The sequence below is a fragment of the Malania oleifera genome, chromosome 4 (genome assembly GCF_029873635.1).
Source record: "Malania oleifera isolate guangnan ecotype guangnan chromosome 4, ASM2987363v1, whole genome shotgun sequence".
In the NCBI taxonomy this organism is placed as follows: Eukaryota; Viridiplantae; Streptophyta; class Magnoliopsida; order Santalales; family Ximeniaceae; genus Malania; species Malania oleifera.
In genome coordinates this window covers 102,109,547-102,133,287 of record NC_080420.1, presented here as the reverse complement: position 1 = coordinate 102,133,287, position 23,741 = coordinate 102,109,547, and the positions used below count along the sequence as shown (strand labels likewise).

The 23,741-nt window shown below is 34.8% G+C and overlaps 1 protein-coding gene across 2 annotated transcripts; it reads left to right on the top strand.

Moving 5' to 3' along the window:
* Positions 1 to 1,139: 1,139 nt before the first annotated feature.
* Positions 1,140 to 23,194, top strand: LOC131153587 (uncharacterized). 2 transcript variants are annotated; one of them, XM_058106000.1, is made up of 7 exons: positions 1,145 to 1,319; positions 6,455 to 6,527; positions 6,669 to 6,717; positions 7,439 to 7,562; positions 14,096 to 14,181; positions 14,291 to 14,405; positions 23,000 to 23,017. In XM_058106000.1, the coding sequence occupies exons 1-6, from the start codon at positions 1,230 to 1,232 to the stop codon at positions 14,400 to 14,402; spliced, it is 534 nt and encodes a 177-aa protein (XP_057961983.1). In that variant the 5' UTR covers positions 1,145 to 1,229; the 3' UTR covers positions 14,403 to 14,405; positions 23,000 to 23,017. The 2 variants fall into 2 exon arrangements, with proteins under 2 accessions (XP_057961984.1, XP_057961983.1); XM_058106001.1 differs by lacking the exons at positions 14,096 to 14,181; positions 14,291 to 14,405 and having other exon boundaries at positions 1,140 to 1,319; positions 23,000 to 23,194.
* The last annotated feature ends 547 nt before the right edge of the window (positions 23,195 to 23,741 follow it).

The following is a 23,741-nucleotide window of genomic DNA, read 5'->3' as shown; positions in this document are numbered from 1 at the left end:
GACCAAGGGAAGGTTTGGATGGAGGATATGTTCAAAGGTTTCTCAAAGAGCGGCATGAGTTCTCCCACCAAGCAACCTCAACTTTGCCTTAACTTAGATTCAAGCATACTAAGCCCACGGGAGGTTCGTAATCATTGATTGTGGTAGAGCCCAATGGTTGCAAGCTCACAAAGGAGGGACAATGTTTTTTTTAGCCATTTCAATGGTCAGGATAGGGAGCCAAGCTCACGCCCTAGCCCTTTTGATCAAGGCAGACCTATATCTCAAATTCTCAATGAGGAAATGTGGCCAACTAGTAGTGATGCTTAAATTTTAGTTTGTTTTTTTTGTTTTTTGTTTTTTTTAATAGGGAGAATAGCTTATATTTAAGTTTGGCACATATAATGTTTAGCTTTCCTTTACAATGTGGTTCAGTTTAATTTTTTTTATGTTTCAAAATTAGTCATTTAATTCGTGTTTTAAACGTCTTAAGTAGTATCTTTAGTGTATTTTAGGAGTTTATGTTTGGTGTTTCGAAACTAGTTTTCTTTAGGGTCCAAAATTGGTGCTTGGAGCTCAAAATCAACATTTTTGGCATGTAGAATTTAGAGAGCTTAGGTTTTTTTAGTGCTATGCTGTTTGAAAGTTAGCGTCAAAATCACTAAGAAAAAAAAAGGCTTACATTGTAATTTGAAAGTTCGTTCAAAGTGAGTATTATCTAAACTTTATTGTGATTTTGTATCTCTGCAATAGCTTGATAATTTAGAAAGCGCAAATTTGTCATTCTTATTATCATGATAAAAAATCCCCAAAATTTTTTTAATTGGACTAATGATGATGTATGCATGTGGTTGCAATTATTGTCTTATGGAAGTTCAAAAAAATTAAAAAAAAAGAGAGATTAAAAATACTAATCTCATTTAAGATTTGACTAAAAGACAGTAACCTCTGTAAGTTTCAAAAAACCAAAAAGACCTCTTTGAAATTTTAATAATTTGGCATACCTTGATTGAGTTTTGTCAAAGAGACATTAATCTCTTCTTACATTTTGTGGAGAAAAAAATAATAAAAAATTTTAAATAGCACAAGTGTCTAAAGTTTAACTTTAGGGGGGAGATAAGTTTTGTCCTTATTATTATAAACGGCACCGTTTTACCCATGACATACCGTGAGACACTTCACCAGACTACTGTCGGGAGCTGTGTCTCTCTCTCGCTCTCTCTCTCTCTCTCTCTCTCTCTCTCTCTCTCATGTCCTCGGAGCCAAGTTTCAATCACACCCAGAATAAATTTCCTTTTGTCTGGCCTAGGTTTGGACTTTACAGCTGCAGCAAAGAAATGGTATGTTCTAGATCCAACTTGACACATTTTTGACTGTTTTTTTCCATAATTTTCTATCATTTATGATCGTTAATCTTGTCTTCATTATTTAGGAATGTACCTTCTTAAATTTAATCTGATAGTGATTACCTGAAGTTAATTCAACGACGCACGAATAATGTTCATGTCAAATTTGAAGGTGTTGTGTTTATTGCCAAATTTCCTTTTATGAATCTCGGCTGGCCGATTCGATTTTCCCCACGCAAATGAGCACCTGAAAAATGAATCGTGGGCTTAATTGTACTATGTCTGTATTCAATTCGGTATTAAAAATTCTGTATCTGTATTCACAGCTTCTGGATAGGACTCTGTTAGAGACGAATGGTTTTTGATAGGCTGTTTGACGGGGTGGAACTATTCAAAACAATGAGTGTAGTGGTGATGAAGCTTTCGGTGGATGAGTTTACAAGAAAGGCGATTTTTTTGCTTGTTTGTGCGATACTTCTATGTTGAATCCTTAATGTGGCGTTTGTTCCGTGGCATGTAAAATGTCCTCCAACATTGTGATTCTCGAGAATATTGATACCCAGGATATAGACTTAGTGGAAATATAGAATTCTCATGTTTTGTCTAGAAGCATATGTTCTTGGGTTCATTTTTGGGGAACGATGATAAAATAACTTTCTATTCTCAAAGTATCCTTAAGTTCAACAAGTGATACTTCACAAAAAGAAAATAAAAAAATGGTTTGTACGCTTTGTACATGATATTTTAGCACAAAATTCAATGGATAAAACAAAATATTAAAAATTGCCCACTCATTGAAACCACAATACCAAGAACATTAATAGAAAAAGTTATGAACTACTACATAATTCAAAGGTGAATTCAATAACATAACTATTTTTAAGTAATAATAACAATAATAAAAACAACAATAACAACAACAATAATAATCATTATTATCATAATAATGAATACTCTTCAAACATATGCGTGTCAGACTATGTTTTTAATCATGTTCAGCTGACTTTGTAACTAGGGTCTTTTTGGATTTGAAAAAATATGATTATGTTCTTTTTTTGCCACTTCATAATATTTAATAATTTTGACAAGTTGGGAATCCAGATACCTACCTTCTAAAATGGAGATAGGAATGCCAATGTTGAAGAACTTTGTGGGAATATGTATCATTTCCAATGGGATTTCCAAGGGTTCCAAGAATTTTTGGTTGAATTCATGATCCAAAGACCACATAAACAGCACAATCAATTTCAAGGACTTAGGCTCCTTCAGTCTTGTGGAGTGATCCTAATCCCCAAAGTGTGTTGGTAGGAGACCAAGGAAGGTAATCAGCAAGGATATTGGGCCTTCTCATAGTGCCTTTATTGAAGGAGACAAATCTTGACCACCCCTAAAAGAAAATGAGGGAATTAATGATTAAATTAAAGAATGGGATAGAGGTGTGAAGTGTGAGATGGATATGGAGAAAGGTTATAAATGTATTAGTTGGGATGTTCATTAATATTTTGGGGAGAATGGACTTCGAAAAACTTTGGAGAAAATGGATGAGGATTTGGGAGGTGAATTTGGACACATGTTCTCCATTCTTATCAATGGTACCCTATGGATCCTATAGACCTTCACTCCTTCTCTATCTTAGGCAAGGGAACCCTCTCTCCTCTCTATTTTTCTTCATGTTGATGGCAGTTTGAACTTTGAAAGCTATTGATAAAAGGACTGTGAGTTGTTTTATGGTAGAAGTGATGACAAATGAGTATTATTTCACATAACCACTTTTTGCATCTTTTTTTGTGGAGTAGAGATGCAATAAATTCTCTATGTGCTTTGAAGTGCTGTTTGGGCTTAAGGTCAATTTGGAAAAGAGCAAATTGATTTCAATTGGAGAGGGTATAAATGGGCATCTTCAGCAAATAGCTTGGGTGGTGTGGGCTCTTCCAATATCCTATTCGGATCTTCCTTACATAGCTAGTTTTGAGAAGAAGTGTTTGATATTGAACTGAGGGGAAATTCCAAGAGGGAATTAGCCTGGTGGGAGAGAAATAATCGTCCAATAGTTAATAGTACACTTTTGAAATTGTTATTTACTTAATGCATTTCTCTATGTTTCCCATTTTGTGGCAATGAGTTTGGAGGACATTCAAAATGATTTCCTTTGGAGCATTGCAGGAAAGGACTTCAAATTTCACTTGGTAAGATATGGAGACTTGTTAAGAAAGTGGGAAACCTCTAACAATGGGAGAGTTGGGCATCCTAGGTAAATGGTTTTGGGGAATTATGGTTGAAAGAGTTCAAGGTTGGGAACTTGGGATCATAATAAGTGGATTACTAAGGTCTGGCAAGTCTAATGGTGTGGGCTGTCACATTTATGATCTATCTAGAGGATATGGGAACTTGGGGATAATTTTTTATTAATGTGTGCTTTGATGCTAGCAGTGGTGCACCTATCTTTTTTTTAGCCTGACATTTGATGCGGTTCATCTCCTTAAACAAGTTCTGATTTCTATATAGGGATGGTGATGGTGCAGAGGATAGTCCATGTGGAGAGACCAGTGTAGAAATCCTATTCCTCATTTAGTAGGAAATTTTAATTGTGGTTTGTGTTTACCACTCCCATACTGTGTTGATCCAGTCAATCATCAGTCTCTCTTTGAACCAGCATGAGCAATCTTGTTGCAGCAACACCATATTGATCAACTAGCCCTTGATATATCACCAAAGCCAAGGAATCTCGCTGTTTAAAAACTGCAACATCATTTAGCCCTTCATCTCCAACTTACAATCGCAGCAGAAACCGTTAATGCATTTTTGCAGCTTCTTTCCCTTGTCTGCCGTGTTTAGAAGACAAGAAATTAAGGATATTAGCTGTCCAAGCCTGACCCAGTACTTAAATTGTCCTGGTAGACCCAAATACCTGTACCAGTAGCCTGTCAATGACCCAAATTCATACCCAATAGCTCAAAAGCCAAAAAGATCCTATAGAGCCAGCAAACCTTTACTCAGCAAGCCAGCCAACAGCTGCCCCACAGTGCACACATATCTGACTAGTCAAACAAAAAATAAAAAATAAAAAGGAGAAAAAGACACTATGGTGACCAAGCATCAGTTTGACCACTTTAAAGGGATATTATGAACTTAAAGATTGAAAAATTTCATCCACATCCTTGTAGAAACAAGGGTAATAGCTCATCAACAGCACATAAAGAAATCACGGACCTTTGTGGGAGTGTTGTTGGTCTTTGCAGATCTTTCATAGACCTCAGAATCAAATTGACCCCACTGAGTATATAGTAAAGGAAAAGGGAGTTGTGGATGCAATGTGGGACTAATACAAAGCTTAACAGTTGGCATTTTGATTCTATGAACAAGGTGCAACTTATGCAAAAGATGGAGAAAAAGGAATTTATTTGTTTGAAAGACAGATGGAAGAAGTGGCTGGACCATGTTGAGACCAAACTTGAGACTACTCTCACTCTGCTTTAGCCAATTGAACCAAATAATCCTGATAAACACTGGTTGGAGTTATATGGGTGTAGTGCGATAGATCATTCTCCCGCGCATGTCCTAAAATGAATTCTGTTAACATGGTCAAATAGAATCCAGAACAAAGAGAAAAGAGACTGACCACGTATATGAGAGAACCCACAGACAGTGAGGAGGAAGTGTTTATACAGTGAGCTGGCCCAAACAGTACAAGACTACATAGTTCTCCATCTGTGTTTGAGGAAGGCCGGCCCAAGGTTGTCTCTAAGCTCAGCGGGTTTTTTATTATGCGAGGACATCAACTAGCAGGTTGTTTTTCAGCTTTAGTTTACAACCCTTTTGGACCTTCACAATGTAGGTATCCAGTTATCCAAGGTTTGGGGATAGTTTCGTCATGTGCGGATGTGTGTTTTTTATGTTAGTTATTTACGTTGTAATTATGCTGTTATGTTTGTGACATGCATGTGGTGTTTTATTAGGGTGACCATTGTAGTTCCAGTAGCATATTATTTATGATAGTTGTGAAAATGCTTAGTGTTAAGATTGGCCCTTCAGTTATGAGCTACACTCTCAACCTTTAGCACAGATGTTGAGATCTCTTGGGTTTCTATGGATCCTTTTCCATTCACCAAGTCCTCTGTTAGTTAACCAGCTTTCAGGACCAAACTTTTCAGGGGGAAAAATGATGGAGAAGAGGGCCAGCTTTGAAGCCCTATTACTCATTTAAGTGAGATCTTAATTTTGATTTAGTTTACTTCACTTTCTCTCCACTAGTTTATTTCAGACAAGAATGTCTTTGTAAGTTTTGGAGGTAGATCTAGGAAAGTAATCTCTCTATGGATAAGGTTTTTAAGTGGTTTTTGAAATTGAATTAATTGCATTGAGCTCTGGGTTGTCCTGGGAGCTATTACTGATTTTTTTTTTGGCAGTAGATGGGTTTTTCATGATGAATTTGTGCTTACAATTATCAAATAGACAAGTCACTTGGGAGATTTCTTTTGGTGGTACGCTCAAATTTGTGGGTTGAAGAGCTTTTCTAATTTTTTTTTTTACCCCAATTTGTTGTATAATCTGTTGTTGAGTATACAAAGCGAGGTTTGAGCAAGATGGAAGGAGTAACGAGTGTTTCAAGGTAAATCTTTGGCTTAAAAGAACCAGATATTGTTGCAATGGAGAACCAGTTCTGTTGTAGTCCATGCCTGTTGAAAAAAAAAAAAAATCAAAGCCAAAGCATAAAGTCTTATGCATATCTTTTAGTACTATTGAGCGGACTAAAATGTCTGTACGATTGTTATTTCTGCTGGTTTATGCTATCATCTGATCATCAAAGGCACAGTTGACTAATTATAAATTTCAATAATAAGTTGGTTTGGATCTTTTTTAGACAGAAAAAGAAATTTGTTAAGAAGGAAAGGTACAAGAGCTAGAGGACAAGATTTTCTTTAACAAGTAATAAAGAAAGGTAAATAACAATTACAATTTACAAAAGAGCCATTCCCTAATCTCTTCTCTAAAACATCGAACATACACCCCACAAAAACCTTAGAAGCCAAAGGCGAAGTGTGTAGTTGGTTTAGACATTAGCTTTATATCTTTTTATCATCATCATAAAATCGTTTATGTTTTTTTTATCTTATTATCAATTAATGCAGGAAAAAGAAGCAAAGAAGGAAAATTTTAGGAAGTATTTAGAGTCTAGTGGAGTTCTCGATGCTCTAACCAAAGGTTCTGCTTTGTTTAATGTTTCGAGTACTCCATGTTATACACCAATGTCGCTCCTTAAATTATGAAATTTTAGTTTCTTGATGGTTGCATTTTATAATAATATATTGATTCATTTTTATTTTTTTTTAAAATTTGCTGTAGTGTTTGTTGCATTATATGAGCAGAATGATAAACCTTCCTCTGCCATTGAGTAAGTTCATTTCTATGGATATTGAAACTTGGCTAAAACTCTGAACTTTTAGTTTCATTCTTTATCTCTACTTCTAAAAGTTAGTTTCATTATATGTCTATAGCTTTTGGTAAGAAAAACATATGATATGATGTTATGATAATGCTTATATGAAAATACTTTTTTCGAGTATCCTTGTAATAATTTTTTTTTTAAAAAAAATCAGCTACTTCTGATAAAGATCAAGGTAGCTATAGTCACTGAGAGTCTCTGGGGGTTGTACCAGATCTGAAATCAAATCATGGCATCATTTTAGACGACTGTTTTGGGGGATGACTGGATGAGGGTGGGTGTGGATAAATGGTAGTGCTAAACCCCATTATGTTTCCTGCTGTCCATTCCTGATTGGGGAAAGGGTCATATCAGATCCTGGCAAAGTAGGGAACGATGAAACAAGATATTATAACATGCAATGTGGAAGGCTATATTAAAAACAAAACATTTTTTCCGTAAGTATTTTTGCAGAACCTCTGTCTGGTTGCCTACATTAAAATGACGTGTTTTCTGTAAGCATTTTACAAATATGTGCCATAACTGAAAACTCATTTTTTAGATTATAATTCAGAGACATCACTTGCTTATCAAACAAAGCTATCATACATATAAAATATATATTTATATATATATATTTCATTAATAACCTTGCAGAGCAGTCTGATGAGATGCTCATTCGGTTTGACAGGTTCATACAACAAAAATTAGGTGGTCCAACTGTATCTGAATATGAAAAGCTGCAAGCTGAATTGTCAGATTTGCAAATGAAGTATAATGACCTTGTAGTCATGCACCAAAAGACCTGCACGGAGGTATAACTTTAATCAAATTGTGCCAGGATTTGCACTTATATATGCGGTGAAGTAGTCCAAATATTGTCTTGTTAGATTACTACTTTACCTAAAAGCTTAAGCTGTTATGTGGTGTGCCAACAATGTATATTAAGCTTTAACACTCCCCCGCACGTGCTGCCCAACAGCACATGGAGAGATAAGGACACGATAATATCACCCATTATATGGAATCCAACAATTTTTTAAATACCACACAATAAACGTGGTGACCAGCTCTGGTACCATGTTCGATTACCACTTTACCTAAATGTTTAAGCTGTTGGGTTGTGAGCCAACAATGTATATCAAGCTTTAACTATGAATGCTTATTTATGGATTCTGAATTGTTGGCTGAGGTACCCATGGATGTTTCCTGAAAGTAAAAAGCTTCAAATTTCAAACTTTCTGAAAGTTCATAGACATGATTAGGGTACAACATTTGTCAATAGAAACTACAAAATTTTTTTCAGAAAAAGACTAGGTATATTTCCATGTCACCTAGAACATAGAACATTTTGGTCTTATGGAACAGGAGCAGGTTGCAGTACAGCACATGCTCTAAAATGAAGTACTTTTGCTGTATGCATATGTAAACATGTAGGTGAAAAGTGTTATTGCACTTTAATGTATTTGAGCAGATGTTGAGGATGTAAATTTAAAAGAGATATTCTTTGGTGAAGTATATTCATATTGATAGATGAGAAAATTATAATGCCATAATGCTCGAATTTTTAATGACATAATAAGTTGTATTGAAAATATTGAATTAAAAATTTGCATCCTTTGATTTGTTCTTAAAGCAGCTGCTGAATAAACTGCTGCAACAAGCTCTTGCAAAAGTTTTGTACAACATGTATGTAGACTGAGATTAGAAGTTCATAAGTTTCAGTAAATGCATGTCATGGTACAGGCAGCACATCCTAGGGTTTTTTTGATCCTCAGTTGAGAACTTTGAAAATTTTAAAGTGCTAGGTTGTTTATTGGATGCCTATGCTGCCAGCTAAGATTCAGCTTGAGAGTGTGCACGCGTGCACGTGTGTGTGTGTGTGAGAGTGAGTTCCTATTGTTAGAATACCACTTTACCTTTTGACTGTTAGGTTGTGGACCAACAATGTGTACCAGGCCTTAACACTCCCCCACACGTGCAGCCTGACAGTATGTGGGGAGATGAACACACGATAATTAACATCCATTACAGGGGATACAATAATTTTGTAAACATCACATAATAAACACGGGCAATAAGACTAGAACCCACAACCTCCCGGTATCCTGCTTTGATACCATGTCAGAATACCACTTTACCTAAAAGCTTAAGTGTTGGCCAACAATGTATATCAAGCCTTAACACCTATAATTGGGCATGTTGTATACATATATACCTTCTTTATGCTTACCAAAAGAGTTTATCAAACATTGTTTCGACTTGAAAAAAACAAGATGATAATGTGAACCAATGGTTGGGATGTCAAAATATGAAGTGCATGAAAAGTAATTGAGAGGGGTAATCAACGAGTTTTAAGCTTAGGTATAAGTGGATCTTGCCTATAGTGTACATTGATATACAGATGAATAATACACACACAGACAGATACTCATGTTGTAAGAATGATAATTTATCATCTTGCACTCTTTCAGTAGAAATTCATTGCTGCGGTAATGAAATGTTTTGTTTATTTTTTGGATCCAACCAATTGCATGTTGTCTTGTGCGGTTAGAGATGATGACAGATGATGTTGAATCCTGCAATTTCCACAAGTAAAGCACATGTGCAGGAGTGACCACGTACTTGAGCAATAAATGAGTGTTGTAAGTAAAATAGAACCCAGGAAAACATTGTCCCATGGTTGGATCTTGATTGGATTCAAAATCAAATGCAAGGATATACTTTGTTACTTTTCATAATAGACTGATGGGGATTTTCTTTGGACTGGTATTGGGGAGGATAAGAGGGACCATATCATTGGTTGGGACGTGATTAGCAGACCTAAGTCTAAAGGGACGGGGCCTTGGTAATGCGGTTTCTGAAAACATCTCTCTAATTGGAAATTGTTCGTAGAGGTTAATTCCCTATATCACATGGTGATTAGAAGTATGGAGTTAATCAAAATGGGCGGGATATTTAGGAAGTGGTCTTGTTCCTTATGCAAGTCCTTGGAAGTCCATTCAGGTTGACTGTTTTTTCTTTCCTTTTATCATGTTCACAGTGGGTTATGGCAACAGGATTCAGTTTTGGGAAGACATTTGCGTGGGTGATGTCTCATTGGAAAGGTTGATCGCTCATCTTTTTAAGCTCTCTTCCATGCATAACGCACCAATCAGCTCTCTCTTTTCTTCTGAGGGGGGTTTCCTTTCTTGGGATTTCCATTTTATCAGAAGAGAATATGTTATTTTAGTAATTAGCTTGTGTTAATGGGGGTATTTTTGCCCTTAAGATTTTTTTATTGATAATAATATATAAGAGGGCAGACCTGGAGCTGTATGTAGACTCCAAGAAACTGCTGCCCAGTTTTTTCCTCTTTTTCTCTTCTTCTCCTCATTTCTTCTCTTCATATCTTCTTCTCTCCTCTATCTTTAACTTTACAACATGGTATCAGAGCATTGATCTCCTTCAAATCTGATTTATCTAAATTGATTTTGATACTCTGTTTTTTGTTTTTTGTTTTTATGGTTTTCTCCTTATTGTCCTGTAATCAGTCCTCAAATCTAATTTTCTGGTTGGTTTGAGCGTAGTTTAAAGAAACCTTTCCTCTTGGTGATTTGCTGATCTGAAGTCCATTAAATCTGTTTCCATTATGCTGCTGTTGGTGTTCTAAGACTTATTTCATGTTCTTGCCCGCATTCGTTCCCAGTCGCTGCCAGCCATAATTCCTGTAGCTGCTGCCAGGTTGTTTGTCAGGTGCTTGCTTGCAGCACTTTGCTGTGGTCTTCCCAGTTCTTTGTGGTTAAGTTATTCCTCCTAGGATATTGTAAGCTCAGTTCTGTAGTCATAGCTGCCTCTTGAAGTTTTGGATTTTTGAAGGTCTGAAGTGTTGTAAGTTCTGGTTTTTTGAGGTCCTGAAAGTGCTATTTTGTGCTAGTGTGTGCTGCTTCATTTCTTCTCAAGATCCTTCCTTTGATAATTCAGCCATGGATGTTGCCTCTAAACATAGTAGGGAAAGTTTTGGAGGATGAGGACGAGGACGAGGACTAGGTTTGGATTGTGGTCATGGCAGCTAATGTGTTAGGACAAGGAGTTCGTCGTGGCAATTCTCGCATTTGCACACATTTTGATAAGGAAAATCATACCATTGATCATTGTTGGAATCTCCTTGGAAAACATAATTGGGTCAATATGTCTCTTACAAAGGGCGATTTTATTATTGACACTTTAAATGCACCTAGCTATTCCACTAGGGAGTTGTGTATATTATCTACTGTGTCCCAAGAGGACTTTAACAATTTTTTTGCATGATTCAACAACTCCAAACTCAGTCTTTTACATTTAGTGTTACTGTGGCCCCACTACTTTCCACTCTAAGGTTACTCTTGCCAATGGTTTGGTTACATGAGCTTCTTGTTCTGTCAATTTTCCTTTTATTCCTCTTTCGTTTGTGTTATATGCGCCTAAATTTCCCTTGGACTTGCTATCAATTTCGAAATTAACTAAGTCTCATAACTATTTTGTGACCACCTTTTCTTCTCATTGTGTTACTCAAAATCTCTGAATGAAAAAATGGATTGGTGGATGGCTTGAGAAGGATGGCCTATACTATTTTGATAGAGGTCATGGTGGATCCAATTCTTGTTGTACGGCTTCTTCAATTTCTACTCATGGTGTTTCTCTTGATTAGTGGCACAATTATTTGGGTCATCCATCCATTTAAAAATTACAAGTTTTAACTATGTTCAATTCCGTTTCTCATTTTGAGTATTTTGCATGTCAATTGAGAAAGCATATTATGACATCTTTTCTGTCTAAAGTCAAGTTGTAGTAAATTATTGTTTTCCCTTATTCGTTCAGATATTTGAGGTCCATGTGGAGTGAAGAATTTAACTGGTCATCAATATTTTGTGTCCTTTGTGGGTGATTTTTTGCTTATGACCTGAATCTATTTGATAAATCTGAATTTTTGAATGTATTTACTCAATTGTGCTAGGAAACAAAAAACTCATTTTGGCATTGGTACTCAAATTTTTCAATCTAATAATGCACTTAAATTTGTTCAAATGAGATTCAATCTTTTTGCTGGCCAAAAGGATTATTCATCAAACATCATGCATACATAACCCTCAGCATAATGGTGTAGCTGAACGAAAAATAGACATTTACTTGATATAGCACGAACTCTACTTCGTCATATGCATATTCCTAAAACCTTTTGGATCGATGCTCTTCTTGCAGCCTGTTTTCTACACGACAGGATTCTCTTTGGGGAGCGAATTCCCTTCTCCATCATGGATCCAGAAACATTCATGTTCTCTTTTGTGCATCATCGTGTCTTTGGGTGCACATGTTTTGTTCACATTCTATATACTGGCTAGGACGAGTTCTTTCCTCGTTCTATTAAATGTGTCCTTGTTGGGTTCTTGAGAACTCAGAAAGCATATATATGTTATGATCCCACAATCATAGGAAACACTTTAGTGTCGATGTCACCTTTTTTAGGGGACACTAAGGCCTTAAATTTCAATTTCAATTAAAATTTCAAAGCACTAAAATTATGGAAATTTTGATTTGAAAATGATGGAAATTAGTAGTGAAGCATGAAATTTTTTTTATGAAACTTTAGAAATGGTTAATAGACAAAATAGTGTACGTTTAAGAATTAACAAATTATAAATTAAATACATCTATGTTGCATATGAGGTGCAACAATTGTAATATAATATTTGTATTAAACATATTTGTAATTTAATGTCATATTTGTAATTTAATGTGTGTGCTGAACATATTCAATTAACGTAAATGAAATTCATAAATCAATTAAATATTATTTATATACAAATACTAAATAAAATGTGTTTATTTTTTACATAATTTCAAAAGCCTTTGTAATAATCTTTTGCTTCAATAAAAAAATAAGGTAAATTAAGAATGAAATTTCATTTTGCATATGAATCTCACATTTGAATTCCAAGTAAATATCATTCTATAGTTAAAACTTAAACAAGTCTTGCTGAAATTTCAAGATTTAGATGAATTTTGGTCGATTCATTGTTTTGACTTAAATTATAAGATGGAAATCAACTGTCATTTCAATCTCAAGGGTGATGGAAAGCAGAAATTTTGACAAAAATTTCAACAATTTTATGGAAATTTAAGACCATGGGGAACACCTTTGGATGATTCTATTTTGATTCCATTAACAATTTATGGTTCCACCTCTTGTGTTGATACTCTTCTTCCTACCCTTATCCCTCTCAAGAAATCGTCTGCTCCTCTTCCAAATCCATTAGTCATTGATCAAGAGAAACAATTGAAGGTTTATGAACAACAAAAAGCAAACACAAACGTCACTATCTCCATGCAGGCACCTCCTCTGCTTATCATTTTTTTGACTTCAGATTTTGGAGATCCATCCCAATGTGGGATTTGTCCATTGCTCACCAGAAACGTACTCAAACATGTGCTCAATAGTCCTTAGTTGCTTATTTTTCTTATTATGTTTCAGTTCTTCACCTTCCTAATCCTATGCATTCTTTTGCCTTGTCAATCTTCTCAATTTCTGTCCCTTCCACGTATGTTGAAGCACCTGCTAAGTGCTAACCTTGGGTGGAAGCATGTGGTAGAAGTAGAAATGGATACCTTGACCACTCAAGGGACATGAGACTTGGTAGATGCTCCTCCTAGTAAAGATTTCATTAGGTGTTGTTGGGCCTACACCATGAAATATCTTCCTGACAGCTCTATTAAACGGCTTAAGATTCAATTGATTTCCAAGGGGTACACCTGAACAGATGGTATTGATTATTTTGAGACCTTCTTTCCTGGTGCTGGACTAAATTCTGTTTGTGTATTGATCTCATTGACAGTTAATTTTTTATTTACCCTTATATCAGTTGGAAGTGAAGACTGCCTTCTTGTATAGAGATTTGTAGGAAGAGTATATAGGGAGCAACCTCCTAGGTATGTTCCTCATGGGGAGGATGGTAAAGTATGTAGGTTGCATAAGGCCATATATGGTCTTAAGTTGTTTCCTCGAGCCTAATTTGACAGATTTAGTGTTGTAGTCTCTGCATTTGACTTTATCCAATGCTACTCTGGTTATTCAATTTTTGTCCACCAAAAAAGAGACAGGTGTGGTACTTCTAGTTCTTATAGTTTATGTTGATGATACATCATCATTGACAATGACCAAAGCGGGATTGCAGATCTTAAGCAGTGGCTTCAAGCAATATTTCAAATCAAGGACTTGGTTATTTTGCATTACTTTCTTGGTATTGAGATTGTACAGTCTAGGAAAAGGTTGAATATATTTCAGCAAAATATATGCTAGACTTGCTAAGTGAAAATTTTGGTTTATTCGCAGTTGATATGTCTATGGATCCCAATCTGTAATTGTCTAGGGATGTTGGACTGGACATTGAAGACAAACCTCAATAAGGCAGTTGGTTGGCAAGTTGATTTATTTGATTGTCACTAAACTTGACGTATCTTTTGCACTGGGAATGGTGATTTCGTTCATAGAAAATTTCTAACAACCATATTCGAATGTTATTTGTAGGATTTTTCAATATCTCAAAGGCTCTCCTGGATCGTGGGATACTCTAATACAAATTGGGCTGGATCTGTTAATGATGATTGAAGGTCTACTACTAGATATTTTATATTTGTAGGAGGTAATCTTGTTATCTAGCATAGTAAGAAACAAACTAATGTACGATGTAGTGCTGAAACAAAATATCGGGTTATGGTTCATATTGTGAATGAGCTTATTTGGCTGAAGTCTCTTATGTTAGAGATGGGATTCTTAGTAATGAAGCCAATAAATATGTTTTGTGGTAATTAAGCTGCCATTTATATTGCTAACCATCCAATGTTTCATGAGAGTACAAGGAACATAGAAGTTGATTGCCTTTAGTATGAGACATTGGGTTGAAGAAGGTCATGAGGACTCCCTTCGTAAAATCTATAGATCAGTTTGGCAATGCTTTATGAGGCCTTTATTTAAGCTTGCCTTGTCTAATGGTTGTTACAAACTGGGGTTAGGTGATATTTATATACCTCCAACTTGAGGGAGGGTGTTAGAAGAGAATATGTTATTTTAGTAAATAGTTTATGTTAATAGGGTTTTTTTTTTTGTATTTAAGACTTTATTATTATTAATAATATATAAGAGGGCAGACATGGATCCCTACATAGACTCCAGGAAACTATTGCATGATTTTTCCTCCTTTTCTCTTCTTCTCCTGTTTTCTTGTCTTCTTCTTGTCTTCTCTCCTCTATATTTAGCATTGCAACACATTTCTTTAGGATTCTCAATGAAAGTGAGTGAATCATACGTTGAATAGCAAAGCGACATGAATCCTCTTTATTATATCTCCGTAGGCAATGTGTGTTATGCAGTGAGCCAAGTAGGCTAAACATGATTACAATAGCTAGTAAATTTTACACTGTTGATAAACACTTACCTTTTCTTAAAAAGCTTCTATGCAAATCTCACCCTAACACAACGGAATATCAATATAATCAAGGAATCATACTCTCCTCTTTTCCTTAGCCACCCTCAACTTAAAAGGCAAATTCTTCATCACTATTACATGATCATTACCCACTGAATGAGCATGAGAGAAGCGCTCTAGGCAAGGACAAGACCTAAGACAATCATGGCTCATGACACCAAGTGAGCATAATTGGAAGATTCCTTGTGGGGTTCTAGGGTGATTAGTAGCATGAGAATTTTTTAATCCGTTATTCAAGAGTGTGGACTTAATAAACTGCTAAGTGACGACCACTTTATCTGGGTAGCTTGGGAAGATAGGATTGCTTCCTCTCGTATTGATTGTTTTTGGTTTACCAATGAACGGGAGGATACTTTTCCAAATGCTGCCCAGGAGGTTATGGTTAGACCAGTGTTGAATCATCGCCCAGTTCTCTTGGATTCCAACCTTGTTTGTTGGGGACTTACTCCTTTCTGTTTTGAGAATATGTGGTCGACCCACTCTTTTAGGGAATGCTTTAAGTCTGGGTGGAAAGAGAAAAATGTTTAGGGTTGGGTGGATTTAGATTTATGGGAAAGTTGAAGGATGTGAAAAGCAGATTGAAATTTTGGAATAAGGAAGTTTTCGGTGATTTGAGAGACCCAAAAAAAAAAAAACTGATTTTAAATGAGATTGAGTGTTTGGATAGATGGGAAGAGTGTGGCTTGGCTAGCGAAGAGGATAGACTTAGTAAAGGACAACTTGGCAATGATTTGGAGGTTATTATCTTTAAAAATAGTAAAAATTGGATAAATCTAAGTGGAAGTGGGTAGGGAAGGGGATTGTAATACCAAACTTTTTCATGAAGTAGCCAATGGGAGGAGGAGGAATAATTTGATTTAAGGAATTGGAAACAGCTAAAGTGATAATGAATTTCTACAAAAGGTAGTACACTAAGGGGCGCTCGAATGGGTGGGTCATTGAAGGTACAAATTGGAGTGCTATCAATGAAAACCTTGTTACATGGCTAGAAAAGCCTTTTGACATTAAGGAGATTAAAAGGATTTGGGGTGTTGGGGGGGGGGGGGGGGGGGTGCAGTCTTTGAGATGGATAGGGGTTACGCCCCAGGCCTTCATGGGTTTACCGTAACTTCCAAAATAGTTGGGAAGTGATTCAAGAACTTATGTACTTTTTCGTGAATTTCACATAAATGGGTTGGTGGGTAAGAATGTGAACACTACATTTATAGCTCGTCCCTAAGATAAGAGGGTGAGAGACTTTCAACTGATAAGCATGGTTAGTAGCCTTCACAAAATTCTTGCGTCTTACTTAAAGGGCTTTGAGAGGTGTTGGGGAGAATGGTTTAAAAAAAAGTGCTTATAGCACTTATCACTTAAAATAAGTACTTACACCAAAAAAATAAAAAGTGGCGTTTGACTTGTTGTATTACAAAAAGTACTTTTTCAAAACAACTTTTTTGAGAACTATTTAAGTGAATTTTGAGAAGCAATTTAAGATTGCTTTTTGGTTACTTATAAGTGGCATTGTTCATAGATAGGGTCAATTTTGTAAATATATGAATATTTAGTGGCTATTTTATAATTTTGAAAAAGTATATTAGAAGATAATCATATGCTATTTTAATATGTATTATAATATATTAAATATCAATGAAACATAATTCAATTCTAGAATAAAGAAGAAGAACCATCTAATTTAAATTAATATTAAAATTAAAATACAAATTTAATTGATTATATTATTCAACTTAAATTAATATGATAATCATATGTTATAAACTTACATTTAGAACAAGATTATTGTTAATCAAAATATAATATTATATTATTTTTTCTTAATTAAAATATTTAATTTTTAATTAAAGATAACAATTAACATAATTATTAGTTAAATTGCTAATTAAACATTAATCATATATTATTTTATCATGCATTATAACCTATTAATTAGTAATAAAATATAATTAAATTTTTGAATGAATAAAAAACATTAAATAATAATATTATTTATAATATCATATTATTTTTATAATATTTTTTATTATAAATTAATATGATAGTAATATATTATAGATATACATTAATAACAAGATTATTATTAATTAAAAATAATAATAGTATATTATTTTTTAACAAAAATATTTAAATTTTAATAAATAATTCAAATAATTATTAATGAAATGAATAATAAAAATATTAATATTTGTAATTTAAAATATATTTTTGAATAATCATATAGTCCCTATAATAAAAGTAAGTATCTAAATACCATTTATTTTAAACACAATCAAACACCACTTTACTTTCAGCACTTTTCCAATTCATCACTTATTATTAGCACTTATAAAATTCAGCACTTCTTCTAAAAAGCACTTCTGCATAAGTGGTTTTGGCCTCCATTCGGGAGCACTTAAAAAAAGTTCTTATAGCACTTATCACTTAAAAGAAGCACTTTTACAAAAATAAAAAATTAAAAAAAATTATTTGACTTGTACTACAACAAACACTTATTGCAAAAAGTACTTTTCCAAAATCACTTTTTTGAGAGCTATTTAAGTGAATTTTGAGAAGCAATCTATAGTCTTGAACAATCTATCTTTATCAAGTATAGACAGATTTTAGATGTTGTTTTGGTGGCCAATGTCGTGGTGAAGAATGTTGCGAGTAGGGGGGGGGGGGGGGGGAAGGGGTATTTTACTCAAGTTAGATTTTTAAAAGGCCTATTATATGGTTAATTGGAGCTTGTTGGATCATGTGTTGGCCTTGAAGGGGTTCAATGGGGTTTGGAGGAAGTAGATTTAAGGATGTCTGTTCATAGTAACAATGGCAATTGTTGTGAATGGCCAACTGAGGGATTAGTTTCTACCTTCGTGGGGTTTGAGGCAAGGGGATCCTCTCCCCTCATTTCTCTTTACCTTAGTTGTGGACGTGCTGAGTAGGATGATAAAACATGTCCAAGGTCTTAATGTTATCCAGGGTCTCAAGTAAGGTAGGGAGAAGGTCATTGTTTCTCATCTCCAATTCGTTGATGATACCCTTGTTTTCCTTGCAAAACTCTTACTCAAAATTAACATGCCTAAAAGTGGGACAACTGGTATCAATTTAGGTTTGATAGAGTTGGATGGCTTGGCTAACCTAGTAGGTTGTACAATTTTGGAGTGGCCTCTGACTTATTTGGGTCTTCCACTTAGTGGTAACCCTAGCTATACCTCGTGCTGGGATCCTGCTGTGGAGAGAGTGGGAAATAGATTAGGGGCGTGGAAGTGGGCTTACCTAGTTACCTATCATTAGGAAGCTGCCGTACTCTCATTAATGCTGCTCTTTCTAAATATACCTATATATTTCCTTTCTCTTCTCAAAGTTCCTGTTGGGCTGCCAGAGGCCTTTGATAGGATTATGGGGGAGATTTTATGGTCAAGAGTAGGGAAGGGTAAGGGAGATTACCTAGTTAGATGGGATAAGATAGGATTAGAAGACCTAAGTTTAAAGGGGGTTTGGGCCTTGGGAGCATGGTGTCTAAAAACATCACTAGTTGGAAAAGGGCTTTGGAGGTTGACTCCCTTTGGCGCTTGGTAATTTGAAGTAAATATGGTATGCACCAGAATGGGTGCGCTGCTAGAGGAAGTGATTCATCTAAGTCCTTGGAAATTCATTACCCAGATATCCCATTTGTTCAATCCTTTCACTTATTTCCAAGTTGGGAACAGAAATAGCATGCCTTTTTGGGAAGACACTTGGGCGGGTGAGGTTCCATTGGAGTCTTTAGTCCCCCATCTCTTTATATTGTCTAGATTACATATAACTCTGATTATTAATTTCTACTTCGGAAAAGGGCTGTCTCTCTTGGTAGTTTCATTTTTTCAGGATTCTTAATGAGATTGATGATTTAACCATTTTATCGAGAGTGTTGGAATTTTTTTCTCCCATGGTGAGAGATGACTCTAGAGATCTGTTGAATTTCAAGTATTCAATTTTACCAATAAGATACAGAGACATAATACGCATTTGGAATTACATAGAAAAGACTATTTATCTCAAAAGAGGTCTACTGAAAATTATGGGAAAATGTCAACAACTAATAACTTATTTGTCAAAAAAAAAAGAGTACGTTATAAAGAATTAATTGGTTAGTTGAATATTCGGGAGCCCAAACGTCGTAAATTTGGCTAGGGGATTCATCTGGTCCTTTTTTAACCAAATCTTTTTTCTCCCAACTTGTGACATCCTCAAGTCCCCTTGTATTTTCCCTTTGAATAACTTCATATGGAAGGTTAAGTTTCCTTTCAAAATAAGGGCTTTCAAGTGGCCCTTGGTCCTTTACTGGCTTAATAACAATGATCTTCTGCAAATAAGAAGGCCTCACAAAGCTATAAGCCCAGATATTTGTTTAATGTGCTAGGTTGTAATGAAACTATCGACCATCTGTTCCTTCATTGCCTGTTGACTAAGGAGATTTGGGTTAGGCTTTTTTCAGTCTTTGGTGAGGATTTGGTATTCCCACGGACACTTGAAGCCTTCTTAAAAGTGCGTTATAGAGGCTTTGGGAGAAGGAAGGAAGGGATGGCCCTTTGGAGATGTGCTATATTAGCCATCCTTTTGTACTCTTTGGACGGAATAGAATGTAAGGATTTTTAATGGCAAGGCAACCCAACTTTGTATCCTTTTGGATGGAGTGGTTTTCCTTGCGTCTTTTTTGGGCTCATTCTTTTGGTTCTTTCTGGGGAATACTCTTTTCAGATCTTCGGAGGAATTGGAGGGGAGCATTACCGTACTTGTTTCTTTTGTTCCTTTGGTTTTGTAGTAGGATCTATTATCCTCCAACCCCTTGAAAACTTGTCTTTCTCATTAATGAATTTATTACTACTTCTATGACAAGGCACCACTATCGTAAATTATTGCTGAGCAGTTTGCAGGCTTAAGTTCTCTTATCTCATCATCTGTTTTCAATTTCATTATTCTGAAAGTTCTATCAAAACCTACTGAAAGCAGATTCCCTGGTTGACCATTTTCATAGGAAAGGTAGCCATGACAGGGTTGCCTAGCTCTATTTAGGGGCATATGATGTTGGTACATAAAAAATGTTATCTCATAGCAAGAGTTATTTTAAATCTTGGGTGAGGTTTATGCATATCACTATAGCTGTTGAAAAACTGAGTCATCAGTCACTGACTAAAGTTACTTGATTCTTTAGGCTGTTATTATGTCGATTTGTTGTGGTTCTTAGATCAGTTTGCTACTTGTAGCTCTATGCGGAATTCCTTTTGATCCAAAATTGGCATTCTCCTTTTTCAGCTTTCTTAGAGCTTCCACCGACAGAACATATATATTCAACAAAATGTTCAAGAATAAACTGGCCATCCTATTTTTGTAATATTAGTTGTCAGACACCGCAGCAAGAATTGCTACAACAATCAGGGTAGACAAGTATGAGCTCTATAGTATTTGATACTCGACTTAACATTCCCATCTTTCTTCTGACTGGGTCCATTTTTCCTGTGTGAGAAACCAATCATGCTTCATTGTGTAGTTGCATTCTCCATACTAGGGCAGGAAGTGAATAATATTTGAAACATTGTAACTATGCTCAGGCATCTTAGTTATTTTTCCTCTTTTTTCTTGCTACCGAATGCTGGAACCCCATCTCAAAATGTTAATGCTAATACGAAGATGGCTTATGAGGAACAAGGCTAATGGTAATAGATCCATCGTTTATTTTTTGCTGGGTAGCTAATAGATGCATCTATAGTTCTCTTCCAGATTAATGCAGTGCTATCTTCATACATTACAAAATACATAGGAAACAATGTAATTTAATACTCTGTTATGTTAGTCACACATTCCTCCAATGGTGTTATGATTATGCTTGGTTCACGGGAAGCTATTCTTAAGAATAAGATGGAATACAATGAGGGGAATAGGCAATCCTATAGTAATAGTTATTCCTTGTCTATTACTTGTTATTTCATCCAATATGAAATAGGAAAGAAATAGATATTCTCATGGCAAAATTTAGGAATAACTATTGTTTGTCTGTTCCTTCTTATGGATTCATAAAATGTTATATCTTATTATTTCCTTTACAACAATATCATATTTTTTTCTGTACAACTGCAAAATTTTTCTATTATAACTGATTTATGTTTAAAAATAGGCATTCCTCCAACCAAATGTAATCCAAGGGGGCATTTGGCTCACAGCATAAAAAATATTCCCATGGAATGGCATTCCTAGGAATCTCCTTCCCATGAATGGGATGTCTGTTTCATGGGAATATTTTTAATTTAGTTTACTTTGTAAGAATTCCAAATAGGATTCCATGTCCATGTTTGGTTCAACATGGAAATTTTGATCAATATCTCAAGAAGATAATCGTTATTACCATTGACATGTGTGACTAATATATGAAGAATAATTAAATTTTTAACATGAAAACTACTAAGATTACGTACTTAGTTGAATTCATGTATTAAAGTTTTCAAAAATCATATATAAAAAATTCCAACAATTAATAATTAATTAATGAAAATAGTTGAGATCTATATGGTATCTAAATATTAACCATTATATAATATTATTATAACACAATAATAATATCGTTACTTCCATTTTACTAATAATTTATTATTTTAAATATAATAATGGAGTGTGATAGTACTATATTATAAGAGCATTGTCCAATGCCAAAATAGTTAGAAAAAATTTGGTGTAAAAAGTAGAATTTCCATGGGAATGAGATTTTATGAAACTTATCCATGGGAGAGGTGGGAATGGGATTCCCATGTGTTGTGGGAATCTTTACAATTTACATTCTCAAGAAATCTCTCATTCCTGTTAGGTTAGGTTCTCATGCTCAAACAATCATGGGAATGAAATGCTATTGGCACCACATTCTCATAAATCTTGACAGTTGGGGTGAACCAAACAACACCTAAGTGTATATACTAAACAACTTGACTGGAAAGAGAGGATTCAAGAACTTTCACCTTAACAACTATAACAAGTCTTAAGTCCCATTAAATGGGGTAGGCTATATAAATCCTTTCTTGCCAATTCACATGATCAAATGCATTTTCCTCGACTAACTTAAGAGTTTTTAAATCATTCCTCACAACGACATAACCTCATTCTAAGTTATTTTAGGTGTACTCCTACCTCTTCTAGTAACATTACCAATAACTAGTTTGCTCCTTCTCACTGTGCACTACTTGGTCCTTGTTTTAAATGCCCAAGCCATCTAAGTCGCTTCTCCCTTATCTCATCAAATCATTCAAGTCGCTTCTCCCTTATTTTCTATTGGTATTATTCTGAGCTTGTTACGAATATGTTTATTACTTAAGTTATTCTTTGTGCCCTATTTGGAACTTTGGAATGTTAGGGAAAGGAAAGGAAAATTTGAAAAAAAAATCTATTTTTTTCATGTTTGGTTTTAAGGAAAGTGAGAGAAAGCAAAAAGTACATCAAATTTAACGGACAAAATTTGATTTTCCAAATAATTAACTTTTTTTAAAAAAAAAAAAATTTGAATCATTGAACAAAAATTTTCATTTTTACTAGTATTTAGTATAGAGAAAATATTATGGAAAATGAGTTTCCTTATCATTTCTTTTCCTTTTCCCAATCAAAATTCTTAATCCAAATGGAGTCTTAATATTTTACCACTCGTCTATTTTAGCATTGGCATTTCAGAAATTACATTTTTATTGTGATCTTAACTGAAAATATCACTATCAATATTGATCTCAAAAATCACATTTTTCTCATTTGTGTTGCAGTTGGAGGAACTAAAGAATTCCCATTCTGTGCCATCTTCTAAGGAGCCTGTCGATGAGGAAACCTCAAGCGATGGACAGTGAAGATTACAAGTTTATGCATGCCTCAATTGTGAGATTGTGCTCAAAATCCTTTACTGTTATATTTTTTTGTGACAAATATTTCTTTATTATGAAACATGCTTAATATTTGGCTAATATTTATCTTCAAACTGAAAAAAATAAATAAATAAATTGAAGAATGTATGCCATAAGAAAAAAAACAAATACAAATACACAGACAAAACCTAAAGCATATCAGCCTGTATGCAAATTGATTCCAATAAATGTTAAGGGCTGCAAATAGGAACATGGATGCAGTGCTTGTAAAATGAAGTTAATTTTTGGTAATGAAAATTTTACATGATCTCAAATCCGCAACTTCAATTATCATGCTCTCAAATGCAAAATTTCAAAAGAATAATAATTTGATCACATGTTAAGGTATAATGGTCGAGCTCGAAATATCTGGTAATCACGTAAGCACCTTCTCTGATTATCCTTCCCTTCACAGATTTCCCCAAGTATGTGAGAGCTGCTATCTTCTGGCCTTTTTGTTTTTGTTTGAAGGCACAAGAAAGAGTGGAACGGGATATGGCATTCTACCACTTCCTCCCTTATGTCTAGTTCGATAATATGTGCAAAGGGTATATATCCTGTGCCCATTCCTTATATTCCTGATAAGAAAATATAGTAAAGCATTTTC

Coding starts and splice junctions, on each gene's coding strand:
- LOC131153587 (XM_058106000.1), top strand. CDS start 1,230: ATGTCCTCGGAGCCAAGTTTCAATCACACCCAGAATAAATTTCCTTTT. Junction 6,528..6,668: donor TCTCGATGCTCTAACCAAAG/GTTCTGCTTTGT, acceptor AATTTGCTGTAG/TGTTTGTTGCATTATATGAG. Junction 14,182..14,290: donor CTCAATAAGGCAGTTGGTTG/GCAAGTTGATTT, acceptor TGTTATTTGTAG/GATTTTTCAATATCTCAAAG.